The sequence below is a fragment of the Anas acuta genome, chromosome 4, assembly GCF_963932015.1.
Source record: "Anas acuta chromosome 4, bAnaAcu1.1, whole genome shotgun sequence".
Taxonomy (NCBI): Eukaryota; Metazoa; Chordata; class Aves; order Anseriformes; family Anatidae; genus Anas; species Anas acuta.
This window is the reverse complement of record NC_088982.1, coordinates 24,484,004-24,497,241: the sequence shown is the minus strand read 5'-3', so window position 1 is coordinate 24,497,241 and position 13,238 is coordinate 24,484,004. Positions and strand designations below refer to the sequence as shown.

General features: G+C 43.3%; 1 protein-coding gene across 19 annotated transcripts in view; it reads left to right on the top strand.

Moving 5' to 3' along the window:
• APBB2 (amyloid beta precursor protein binding family B member 2) overlaps positions 1 to 13,238 on the top strand; it is a 159,354-nt gene that overhangs the window by 62,770 nt on the left and 83,346 nt on the right. For 9 of the 19 annotated variants that reach the window (XM_068680190.1, XM_068680189.1, XM_068680197.1 and 6 more), the window contains one exon: positions 9,836 to 10,636. In XM_068680190.1, the coding sequence (XP_068536291.1) occupies positions 9,836 to 10,636 (801 nt within the window). Of the gene's footprint in view, positions 1 to 348; positions 489 to 6,122; positions 6,192 to 9,835; positions 10,637 to 13,238 lie in introns of those variants that run through there. The other 10 variants (XM_068680204.1, XM_068680203.1, XM_068680201.1 and 7 more) reach the window with 5 other exon arrangements.

Genomic DNA, 13,238 nt, shown 5'->3' with positions numbered 1-13,238 from the left:
CTTGTAATCTTCATTCATATTTTTATCTCTTCTAATATTTGCCTGTAAAACCCACTTTTCTGCAGCAACCCACCTGGAAACACAAGAGTTGTGTTGTTTAGGTAGCCTCAAATTTTCTTTCACACTGGCTAAAATTTTGGTTCTGCACACCAGAGCAAAAGGCCTCTGTATGTCTGATACAGCTTTCTGATGTGATGCCCGTGCATATTCTGTCCCCAGAATAATTAATTCATATTAGTTACTGAAGTTGAAGCAAAAAATTTCTGAGAAATTGGAATTGGTTTCAGTGCCGTTTTGTTCTCAGAAGACCTGAGAAGCAAGGAAATGCAGGAATTTCTGGGAGGTAGTTTCAGTACTTGCTGACCTTTGGAGTATGCCAGGGCGGAGGCACAGTCCCACATTGTCACTCGCTGGAAGGGACATGCTCGTGCCTGCAGCTCCATCTTCGTCCTTTCCTTCTGCAGAAGACAGCACCAGGTCTGCCTCATGTAAGTCACCCTGAGCAGCTCTTTGATTCAATCTGCAGTTTCCTGCCCTGTATCTTCTGGCCTTTCCAGACCTCGGTGTAAAGAGATCTTAGTGTGAGACTCAGGTATCAGCACTGCTCGGGTCATGCTCAGGAGGTGCAGTTCTCATAAAGTTGCTGACAAGCTGCGTAAAATCATTATATCTTAGACGAGGAAAAGGCAGGAATACCATTCAAGGAGTACAACTTACAAAGGTACCCAGTGGTACATACGTTGCTCTCCTCCTCTCTTGTTTAGGTTTCTACCTTTTTTAGGAAGCTCTGTGGAGTCTTGCATGACAGCTTCATCGAGGTCCCTTGGGAATTCCTGGCAAAGCCCCAGGACAGGTGCTGGATCCCACAGATAAGAAGTCAAGTCTGTAGCGCTGACCTCCTTTGCCAGCTGACTGGGAGCCTGTGGAGAAAAAGCTTCCTTTACAAACCATGGGTGCATATTGACACTTCTCTTTATTTCTTAATACAGTTAAATACTTGCAGGTCACTGCAATACACCAGCTCCCTGACAGGTCAACTTGTTCTCAACAATAAAACTGGAGAAGAGTGCCCTGAAGCTGAAGGTTTCCCAGTAGCTCTGCTGCACATTCATGGACGACCACCACCTTATGGGGCTGTGCGGTGTGTGCTTGCTAAGGGAACTTTGGTTCCCTCAGTGTAAAAGCACCTCATGAAGGTCTGATTTGTAGGTGGTGACAGCACAAGAGAAAGGAGCAGAGTATTTTAGCTAGCACATTGAGACCCTAAGGCTCCTTGCAGAAATCTAGGCCAGTAATGCTAGCAGCTTGTTCTTTGCCACTTGTTTGAAGACTTTCAAAGCCAAGTTTGTTGAAACTGAACACACTTTTAGCCACACTTCAGAGGAATATAAATGTCAGTAAGTGCTGTTGCTTTTTTTTATTATGTTCTCCTTCCACTTTATTATGGATTGATCTGTTTAGTTTATGGGGACCATAAAGAAAATAGGCATGCAATAAAACATTGATTTTATTTATAAGCATGCCCTTTTGTTTTATATAAGAGTTCTGTGGGTAAAAGTTTCTTGTTGCAGTACAGCAGCATTCTCAAGGAGCTTTACTTGCTTCAGTAGGCCAAAATTAAACTTATCTCTATATTCTAGTAGCACAGTAACACTTAGGGGAGTTACTATGGGATATGGGCCTCTTAATCATCTCGCAGCTGCCTGTCAGCTTATGCAGTACTGCAGCAATTGGTATATAAACTGTTCCTGTGTAGTGAAGTATTTCCTGGTTGTCCCATTAAGGCTTGGTTGAGGACAATACGTAGTTTCACTGGCAAATTTTGAGTCTGGCTGAAATTGTTCTTTGTGTAATAAGCCTTATTTTAGTTTGGTTTTTAATGGAAAAACAAACTACAAACTAAAAATGAGGATGTGATTTCTGGTTTGAGGCACCCTCTGCTCTGAAATACATCTTACTCCATTACTGGGAGAAAGGGATATGTGGGGAGGACACGGGTCCAACTTTAAGACAGTTTTAGCAGATGTGTACATACAATCACCTTGCTTAGGATAGATACAAAATGTTTTTAAAATACGTGGAACAGAATGAATGTTGTCAATGTGAAAAATCTGTAGTTCCCTCTCCTTAATAGCCCTGATCATCTCCTTTTACAAAACCTGGCAATCAATTTAATTGTGTTCTAAGACTTATACTTTTTTTTTTTGCTCACTTGTCTCAATTTACTGTTTGCAGTTTGAAATGATTTTGAAATGAAAACACCATGAATAAATTAAATTAGGAGGTTTGATTCTTTATATTGAGTCTAAAAATATATACATTTCATTTTCTTTCATATAGCGTTGTAGAGAGTTTTCTGAAAGGTTGTCCCATTTATTTGGGTGTTCAGATTAACATGTGTAGAGCCCAACCTGACATTAAGTACAATCTTATAGTAACAAGAAAACAGTGCAGGTGTACCATGCTCTTTCAATTGTATTTTGAGTTATCAGCTATGAGGTAATTGCTGGCTCAGAACTATTACTGCCAGTCAGGGTAATTTGAGGGTAAAAACATTTCTGGATAACCTTATAAGAGCTTAATGTGTAACTAGCCATAAATTTATTATATGTAATTCAGAGGGCAACTGAAGTTTGTTGCAGGTGAAATCCTGATTCCAGGCCTCCAGGAACTTAATTGCTAAAATACATTCTTTTAAAAGGCAAACCTGAACTGTCTGCATTTGTGTATATACACTTAGTTGTTCCTGGAGAAGCTGTTTGTGCTCAGGCATATGCAGTAGGCTTTGTAGGCTTTGTGGGAATAGCAAAGTGTTTGCAAACTGCAAACAGCAGGCTCGCAGACGAGATGTGTGAGAGGTGGGTAATGATAATCGTAATTTTTTTATTTCTTGTTTAGCACAGATGCTGTGCTGGAACTGAGCTCATCCATCACATCTGACAGGGGGTCAGTTAACTTTTTTTTTTTTTTGCTCCTTCTGTTAATAATGCTGTCACCTGTGCTAGATCTTTACTTTTGTTGCCTGTGCCTCCTGACCCAAGAGGCTGGTGCTGCTGAGTTGGTGCCATCGTGAGCAGGTGGAACACCAGTGTTGTGGTGGATCCTGCCAGCTTCTTTAGCCCTGGTCAGGAATCAGTCATCTTTCTAATTGATCTGCTTCCTGGTTATGGGGTTTTCAGGTGATCTAAGCTAAATTTATATGGAGGCTCAAAATTCCCTGGTCTGCATTCAGCCTGAATCAGTCTAAGTCATTTTATGTGCAAAACCTGTGACTACAAATTCCCTACTGTTGTTTTATTAAGCACCTGCCTGTCCTGCACAGCATTTTGGTTGCTTTGGTTTTCATAATTCTCATCAGGTCTGATTACATCTTATTTACCTTCAGAATTTGTAAATGCTTTGGGGAGACACTTGAGACTTGAGAAGTTGCAGGATTTAGAGGACCAAGTCCTCCTTACTTTGTTGGTCTCAACTGTAGAAACTTCAGTTACTATTTCTGAGTTAGTCTCTGTAAGAGAGAATGAAATGAATGCTTGCTCTCTAGTGTGAAGCATGAATTTAAACTAGAGTTGTTTATTTGTAATTAACTAGTCTGAGATATTATCTTTATTTGCAGAGATTGAGTGGTTAATACCTGTAATAATAAAATAAATAAAAGAGCCTAAGGCTGAGGAGCTTAATTTACACAATAGGATAAAAAAAAGGCTGAAGTTCAGTTAATAAATGTCTGAAAATGTGTGGATCAGATGGCAGAAGGTCTTAATATCTTTGCTTTCCAGTAGCCAAAAGATAAAACACGCTCCGTCTCCTTGCCGTGACAACCCCGGTTTTGCCTGCCAGACTTTTCCATTCTGCATAGGGGTGAAAATCTGATTAAGGGAAGAAAATCGAATTTGGAGAAGACTTGGTACCTTGTTTTTCCCCTTAGTAAATGCTGGCTTAGTCCCGATGGCGTGTCATGGTGACGCCTTCTGTAAATGGCAGCGCTGCTCCTTGTTTCCTGGGGTCACTTGGCTGCATGACTCTCCGAGCAGCGTGAGATGAGCTGGGGTGGTCAGCAGCACGGCGTTTGTCATGGCCAAATCTCTACCGCTCACTTACATGCATCAAGCTTAATAACATGATAAGGAAAGAAGCAATACGTTTAGCATATTTCTTGTGTTTTTTTGTTTGTTTGTTTGTTTTTTCCCTTTATAGCAGCTAGAATCTGTTTTGTAAGATATTTTGTACCTTGCTTCTTGCTCGGTGAGGAATTGGACTGGAAGGATGGGAAGGAGGAAAGAAAAAATGGTAAACGAGTGGGTGTGCTCCGCCAAAGCGCCAGAACTCCTTGCAGGACCTTACGTTGTCTTTTCCTTAAAAACCTCATCGAAAGGCAGATCAACATTATGGATTTCCATTAATAAGCGCATCAGGAGAACACAACCCTGCTGCTGGGCTGGTGCAGCCACTTGGCAGCGTGGTTAGCTCTGAAGGGAGAAATGTGATTTTGTGGCAGCAGAGGCTGGCAGGCGGCCGCTCGGGGAAGCGGGAGCCAGGAGGGGAAGCTGGTCGCTGGGTGGTGGTTTCAGTGGGGCTACGTGGGCAGAAGGGGCTGGAAATGGGAGAAGCTGCATTCGCAAGCAGGTCGGGGAGGTGATTTTGTTGTGGTATGAGAGGTGCCAGGGTGGGTGGAGAAAGCGGTGATGATGCCGTGCTTGAGCTTGACTAAGTGGCCTCAAGAGATCCCTCTGATCCTCAGCAGCTCAGAGGTTTGTGTGGAGGAGTCTGCAGACAAGTGTGAGGGCACACGTGCAAACTGCTTGCAACCCTGCTCCTTTCCTGCTCTTGTGATCCCCAAACTGCTCTGTGCCCTTTCAGAGTCTAGGGCTTAGCTTGCTTTGCTGGCTTTGCTGAGCTTTTTCCCTCCAGGCTTGGTCCAGCAGAGATGTCACTGCTGGAGGGAGCCGTGGGGAGAAAGCCACTGGCTGTAGGAACACCCTTTGTTGCTGCCATTTACCGCAGCACTTCATCCAAGTGTTTTTCCCTCTCCTTTTCCCTTCTGAAAATATTTTATATCCCCTTGAATTTGTGTTGGTACATGGGCTAAAAGGAGCACTTGATTTGAGTCTTTTAGTCTCCGTTCTGATTTCAGCTGCATTAATGTAAGCCCAGACTTCATTAGGAGGTTTTCAGCTGAAATCTGTGTATTACCATTTAGCTGGTTCTAATGGAAGAAAAATGGAGATGTGAGAAGATGGTGCTAGGATGCTTAATTGTGAATTAATGTTTTAACATTGCCATTTACCCTTTGAAGCTGGGGGATTAGCTAGTGCCAAGCTGGAACTGTTCTCTCCACCTGCTTAGGCTTCAATGAGGTGAAGTCTGCAGGACCTGTGGGCGTAGCCCCACAGCTTGATTTGGTCATTAAACATCTTGTCTTCAGCACAGAGCCTTGCAGAAGGGAAATCTACTTTATGAAAGGTTTGTATTATTTCTTTTCTATGTTCCCTCGACACGACAGCAGCAGTACTCATAGGCAGACAGAAATGCCTTGGCTTCCAGCGTATGCATTGCTTGCATCCAAACCAGAGACTACAGCAAAAGTGGCTTAGCTCCAAAAAGATGGCCATAAGAGGGACCTGTACAGGAGGCAGCTGCCTAGTTTGCTTTTAGTGATTCCCTCTGGTTGGATCTGCTCTGCAGACTGCATTTACTAGTTTGATATGCTTGATGTCATTCTGCAAATTGTTCATGTGAATATGCCTTACTGCTGGGTTTATTTTACCAGTGCTGGTGTAGTTTCATGAATAAGCTATAGGAGAGTAATTGGGGAGGGGGGGGGACAAAAACAGCTTTGCTAACCTCCTGATGTTTTTGCTGCAGTATGTTGTATAAAACTGGAGAATATTGTTGAACTTCTGCTCTTAATAAACCGTACATTAAGAAAATGATGTCTGTGTTAGTTTTAATTACTTGTTCTCATTAGTTGTAGACCAGTGACTACCACACTTGGATTGTCAGATAGCTTTGAAAGCTCAGTAGATCATCACTGTTATAGTATCAGGGTTTGTTTAGAATACTTAAATATTTTATTTTGTGTTTTCCTTTGGTTTTAATTCTTACATGATCCCTCTTTTCAGATTTCAAATTATAATCTATTTCCTGATGCATTGCTGACGCCCCGTGAGCCATGTCAGAAGTACTTCAAGGTCAGATGCCCTTTAAAAGATTCTGCTATGCAAATATATGAAACTTTCTATTTTTTCTTCTTCTTCCCAGGCCCATTTTTCGCTTTCATTCTGCACTTAAAAAATGAAAAAGAGCAAGGATTTTCATTTCTTTTTAACACTGCCTTTTTGAATAAATTCTATTCAGCATTTTAAAACCTATTCCTATAGATTACATGATGCAAAAAACTCTTATTTCAGTTAAAGCTAAATCAGTCATGCACTAACATTGTTTCTGTTTGTAATGACATTTTCTCTGTCCTCCTCCCAGCTCTGTTGGGTTTATGACATGATTGAGAAACATCAATAAAAGCCATTCAAGTAATAGTGTTATTTATATTATTATGATGCTTAGAAAACTGGGGCTTTTTCCTGTTCAGCACGTTATGCTGGTGAAAGTGTATTAATCTATCTATAGCTATGTGTGTATATAGCAGACGTATGCAGCTGAGACTGATTGCTTTTTAATAGTAAGCAAGCTAGAATCATTAATGAATCGCTATGACAGATCCTCTGCCTACTTCAGTGCTGTCTTAAAGCACCTGCATTTTGCTGATGTCTGGGATGGGCTTCCTTTGGGAATAGCTAGGATGGGCTTCCTTTGGGAATAAAGATGTGTTTTGAGCATTGTGGTGTCCTGTATAAAGGAGGTGGGACAGGCTACCTTCCTTTTTCCTTATGCTGTTCTGTTGTGCAAGCAATTTAGGCTTTCTTTTGTGTATTTAAGCATTTCCTTGCAATCAAATATTTTTCCAGCCCTTCACTTAATCCTGGGTTGGTAGCAACTTCTGACCTTGAAACCCAAAACCTCTCCTTTGCCATTTTTCTTCTTTTTTCGCCTTTCTTGTTGCTTCTCTTCTTCCCAGCTTTATTCCTGACTGAGAGAGGACGGTGCTGGCTGTGCCTCTTGCAGAGCCTGGCCTGGCTCGCGAGGTGACAGCCAGCAGGAGAGCGGGGTGCTCCTCTGTACGCACCTCCCAGTCCTGCTTGTTTGCACAAGCTCGGGAGGGGAGGTGGTATCTAATGAAAGGTTCACGCTGACATTTTTCTGCATACAATCACACTACAAGCAGCCCAATTCAGTGCCCAGCTTATCAGCATTGCTCGGTGGTGGCCAAGGCATCACGTGGAGCCTCTGGAGGCTTTGCTTCAGTCATCAGTCCATGTGCCAGTGTTTGTCGTAAATCAAGCGGGCAGCTTCATCAAGTAGATTAGCAGAAGATAGTGCATCTTGTTTCTGTGTCTCTCTGGGCTTATTCTTACAGTATTTCTGATATGTGAACTTCCAGCTGCAGGATGTTGGCTGAAGATAATCCCGCAGGCAGATTCTTAAGCTTTATCAGGGAGGATTATTTTTTTTTTTTAAGGAACTTGTTCAGTGGTAGAAAATAGTGGCAAACATGGTAATGCAGCAACTCGACAGAGGACAAGAATAACTTTTGGTCTTGTTTCAGATTGTGGCAGTTGTATTTATTGATATTGATATTGATATTGAAAAAATAAATGCTTCTTTTAATTTCCTGAAATGTAAAGGAAAACTTAATCTAGTGAAATCTGCAGATATCGTGCAGTTCCACAAACTGCAAGGGTCAGGCAATGGATGAAACTTACTCTGCCCTGTACATTTATTTTTATATGCAACTTCCAAATTGTCAGACTTGAACTGATTCAGAAAAAAACACAAAACATCAGTCTATAAACAGTTTTTTTAATGTTTTTTTAGATTAAAATGTGCTTTGGTAAAATTAAGTTGGATCAGATGTGACCTTGCTTGCGCTGGACTTCATTGTTTTTAGGCAAGATTCAGGAAGCAACATTTATTATGTATTTATGGGATGTACGCTTTAAAACTTGCTTTAAATTATACGATGATTGTGTTTTAGAAGTCTTCCATGACTAAAACTGGAATTGTCCATAGGGTGTTTGTTAACTATTAGGTGAAGTGACACAGGCTGGTGCACAGTGTGCACGGATGGTCCATATCTGAAGAACTTGAAGTTGGTCTAGACTGACAGAGAGGTATTTGAGGACATACCAGAAGTGTGAACGTGTAAAATTTAGTTTAAATTCTGTTTTGAACAAGCTTTAGAAGTTTTTCTAGGTGAGTGATTCAAAGAACAAAGATTAAATATGGTCTGCTTGGTTTTAAATGGAGTGGAGTGATGGTTGGGAGCACATGGCTTTGCAAGCCCATGAAAGAGCAGGGAATATGAGTGACTGTGCCTTTGGTTGTTAACGCTGTGAAGTGCTCCTTTTCACTGTGTTTACATAGATATTTGTTTAAAACCCATATGTTTAACCTCTTGTAAATCTATCCAGCAGTCCATTCCATCTGATATCAAACACACAAGGATGCAGCGCAGCTTGGCTGGAAGTCTCCCTCATCAGCTAGCTCAGCTTAGAGCTTCTCATTCCTGGGGAAGCCCCAAACATGTTCCCAGGTGCAGTGTGAGCAGTCAGTGATAGCTGAGAGTTGGTACCAACAGAAACGGTGTTTCGTGCTGTGCCAGGTGGGAGTCATTTATTAATTGGCCTCTTCTGTGGTTGCCAGGTGTCAAAGCACTGTGAGCACTGCAGCGTGCGGGTTGAGGTGCTCAGGGAGTGTTTGTGCAGATCAGTGGGAGCTGTGAACAGGCAGCAGAGGAACACGTGATATTTCTTAAAAATCATTTCTTCAGAGTCTAAAAATGTGTTCCCTCAAGAAACTTTGAATTTTTCAGAGTGTGAGCTGTACCCCAGCTAATTAAAATCAGAAACTTGTCCACAAGGAGAAAAAGACTGGTTTTATTTAACTGTGACATGTGTACTCTTAGTATGTCACATCCTTAAGTTTGAAGTTTGTGAGCTGTAGAAATAGTGACCTGTCTTCATCTCTGGAGTAGTCTTCTATTAAGTGGATTGAACCAGGGAAGGACATTATCGAGTGATTTTTGATAACCATCTCCCCCCCGCCCAGAAATCGAGTACAGTTTTGTGTAACTGCTTCCTCCTCTTCTTGTCTTCCTTGTCTCTCCTCTCTGCTTTCTGACCCTCATCCCTCCTTCCTCCAAAAAGAAAAAGAAAAGAAAGAAATGGCAGAGAACTTTCCACTGTTAAGAGGCAGGAGCAGGCTGGCCAGCCAGGCTGACAGTTGGCAGTCAGTGAGAAAGGAGCAACATCTGCCTGCAGTCTGTTCACAAATTTCTCAAATTTTCTGCTTCCTAGTGACAAGTCATAATGGGGTCCTTACTCTCTTCCTCCTCTGAGGTGGTAGTGGTGCAATACTAAAATAAAACGACAACCTGGGCAGTGTTTGGACTCCAAGGTGTTTGCCACGGGCTCCTCTCCTGTCCCCTGCAGTCCCCTTGGGCCGCAGAAACTGACATGAAAAAGCTGCATCCATTATATAGGGTCAAGCTTTCTGCTTGTTTCTCAGCTTCACGGTCCTGATCTCTCCCTGGTTTTCTGCCTCTGTTTTTCCTTATTAAATAAGCTAAGCTTTTGTCTATTCTCTTACCCGCTTAGGTTGTGGTCATTTTCTGACTGTAAAGCGAGTACGTAAAGTGCTGCATCCCTTCACCAGAAGCCCTGGCAAAATACTACGTAACGAATGTGTTTCATGGCTGCTCTTTTTTTTACTCTTGCAGTCGATTCCGGTGTGGACGCGCTGGCGGTGTTTATGGCAAGCAGCAGCACGCCGGACGCCGTGAATCGCAATAACCCCGCCACCCCGCCGACCACCCTCCACCTGCGCTCCTCTCACAACGAGCTGCTGAACGCGGAGATCAGGCACGCCGAGGCCAGGAACAGCACTCCCCCCAAATGCAGGAAGAAATACGCCCTGACGAACATTCAGACGGCCATGGGCCTTTCCGACCCTGCAGCACAGCCCCTTCTGGGGAGCAGCTCTGCCAACATAAAGCTGGTGAAGAACGGAGAAAACCAGCTGAGGAAAGCGGCGGAGCAGGGACAGCAGGATCCCAACAGAAACCTCACTACCACGGCAGGCATGAACGTAACTTCTGAGAAGTTTGAAGGTAAAGAGCCAGCCCCGCAGGATTCCTCTGGCTGTGAAATATTGCCCATGCAGCCCAGGAGGACCAAGAGCTTCCTGAATTACTATGCAGACCTGGAGACGTCCACTAGAGAGCTAGAGCAGAGCTTTGTGGCGATGGAGGATAAATCTGCCCAAAGCAACAGCCAGGCTTCTACCATTATTGTCAATGGGGAGGCCCTGCCCCGGAAACAAAACAAGCAGTCAAGCCCAGAGGATGGCCAAACTGCCACGGTGTCTTCGAGCCCTGAGACTAAGAAAGACCACCCGAAAACGGGGGCCAAAACGGACTGTGCGCTCCACAGGATTCAAAACCTGGCTCCGAGCGATGAGGACTCCAGCTGGACCACGCTGTCCCAGGACAGCGCTTCGCCGAGCTCACCTGATGAGACAGGTAGGCGAGAAAAGCTGCTTGTAGTTTTGGGAACGTGTTGCTGAGTCTTCTCAGGTGGTGGCTGGAAGGAGTGGGGTGACTCAGCATTGCTTTTAGTGGGGAAGTGGTTGAAACACAAATGCAGAGCCACCATACAGCTCCCCATCCTTTAGGGAATGCGTGGCAGCCTCCTGGTTGGTCCTAGTGGCTTGCCTTTCCCTTTAGGAAGGGCGCTGCCAGCTGCTGTATTCAGGGCCCTAAAAATTAAGAGGCCTTAATTTTTGCAGTAATTCCAAATTGTCTCAACACCATCACTAATAGGTGAGCTCACCATTGCTAGTTTGTGATTGCTTCACTGCTTGGAGGGTAGTTGTTATGAGATGTACCTGTCTGGAGGTGCTTGGTAATTAATAGGCATCATTGCCTTATATTTGCCTACAGATGGCAAGCAGAAAGAGTTCTGAGTAAGAGCTGTTGCTTTCGAGCAAGGATTTCCAGGTGCAGAGATTTTAGTTTTCTATTTTGACTCTCTGAGCATCCCCACTCCACTCCCAGTCACTTGATATACTTTTATATACTTTTCAGGACCCATTTAACTTGGGTCATTTAACTAATGTGTTTGATTTTTTTATGCAGCAGCTCCATGCAGTAATTCAGAAGCTGAAATCGTGGCGTGTCATTTTTTGAAAGCCTGGGCTCATTAATTATTTGAGCAGTAATGGTGACTTCTGCACGGGCTTTGTTGTGATTTACAACACGTCTGTATTATTTTTAAACAGCAGAGATCTCATTTATTCTGGTTCATGGACTTTGTAGATAGACTTGGATATAAAAAAAAAAAAGATACGACCGTCAAAATGAGGGCAGGCAGTGCGATTCTCAAGGTGATGTGTGGCTAAACAAATGTCGCATGTTGTTTGTATTTTAAGTGACTTCATTTATTACAGTATAGGGGTTTTGTACTGTGTGGAGATGGCAGTGATCCAAGTTCACAGCTTCATTACGTTTTGGTAGCATTTGTGGCAGTCTCAGTTGTGTGTGATCACAACAAATAGTGGGTTTGATTTTTTCTTAGCATGTTTTTTTCTACGCACAGCAAGAAGTCCCCACCCACTACGTGACACACACTGGATCCTCTGATCTTTTCTGACGCGTAACAAACCTTTTGCTGTTCAGAGAACTTCTGTGCAGTCATCTCTTCATGTGCAAAATGAAATTTGTTTTCAGTTGACTGAGATTGCTGCTTGTGTGTCCTGAGCAATAATATGAATTCAAGGTGTGTGGCAGCACTGATGGCATTTGCTGGAGAAAACATCAATAGGAGGTTTTTAGATAACAATGCTGAGAGTGTCAGCTCTGCCTTTGTGCTTGCTGCAGGCTTGGGGGCAGAAATGTGGGTAGAAGATTTACATGCAGTGAAAACTAAATGAAAATAATTCCAAGTAACTTAAATAAGGGTCACCCAGGATGAGCTGGTGTAAGTTTCCTCTCTTTCTGTTAATTAACGTGTTTAATTTTTTTCTTCCAAGCTATGTATTGCCTCTGTGTGATGTCTGGGCTCTTTCAGCACTCAGCAAAGAGGATTTTCTGGGTTATATTTAGGGGCTGGCAGCTTTGCTAATGCTTGATAGGATGGGTACCACCAGGGCTCCTCTCTGCCCCTGCACCTGGGCAGGAGGAGTGCGCTGCATGTGGTCCTCCAACCCTTGTGCTCGTGCCTCAGCAATTAACGGCAGCAACCAAAGGGAGAAGGGCATCCAGGAGAAAAATCTGCAAAAGCAGACAGTTTCAGTTATATGGCTTCTGGGAAGGGAAAAAAGATGCAGTTTCAAGAACAGTTAATCCATTAAATAGTGAGAGGAGATGCCTGGAGAATTATTAATGTCCAAGCCAGAGATACCGGGTACTTTGCAGTACGTGGTTGAAAATTGCAATAGGCTGCTTTCAGGTCTGTTGGATCGTTTTGGCCTTCTCATCTCTCTCACACAACTCTTCCCTATCTTGGTTAACTGAATGTTTGGGGGTTTTCGTGGTTTATTTCCTTTTACTTGTTTTCGGAGGTATGGAATTCAACAACCCTGAAGAATTTACTCTCAAGTTTAACTGCGTGCGCTGGGGATGCATCACTGCTTAGACAACGTCCTCCTGAGCTGTCTTTCAGGCAGGAGGCTCTTCTTTGTGATCTTGTGAGGTGTTTTCAGGAGACTGGCCTCTTTTTCTGAGTCAGGAGGCAAACATAACACCGCCCAAGTTCAGGAAGCAAAACAACTTCTGGTAAACGACTGGCTGGATATTAAACAAACATTAATGCGGTTAATTAGTAATATTGTTAAACGAATGTAATGGAGCCAATTAATGACAGGGGCGCCGAACACCACAAGCACAGTACGGTACGCTGTTAGGTTGTGCCTTGAGGATGCTCCTTTCTCTTCCAAAGAAGTTCTCTGTATCCACAGCTGGACAAGAAGAGCACTGACTTAAGCCGCCAGAGGTTTTTATGAGGTTTTACAGTTTTCTGACCGTCTTACTGAGATTCAGTGCTTCAAAAAAGAAAGTGTCCAGGCTGATTTGAGAAGCAGGGAAGAGCTGTGGACAGCAAACCAATACTTTGCTAGAGGTGCTT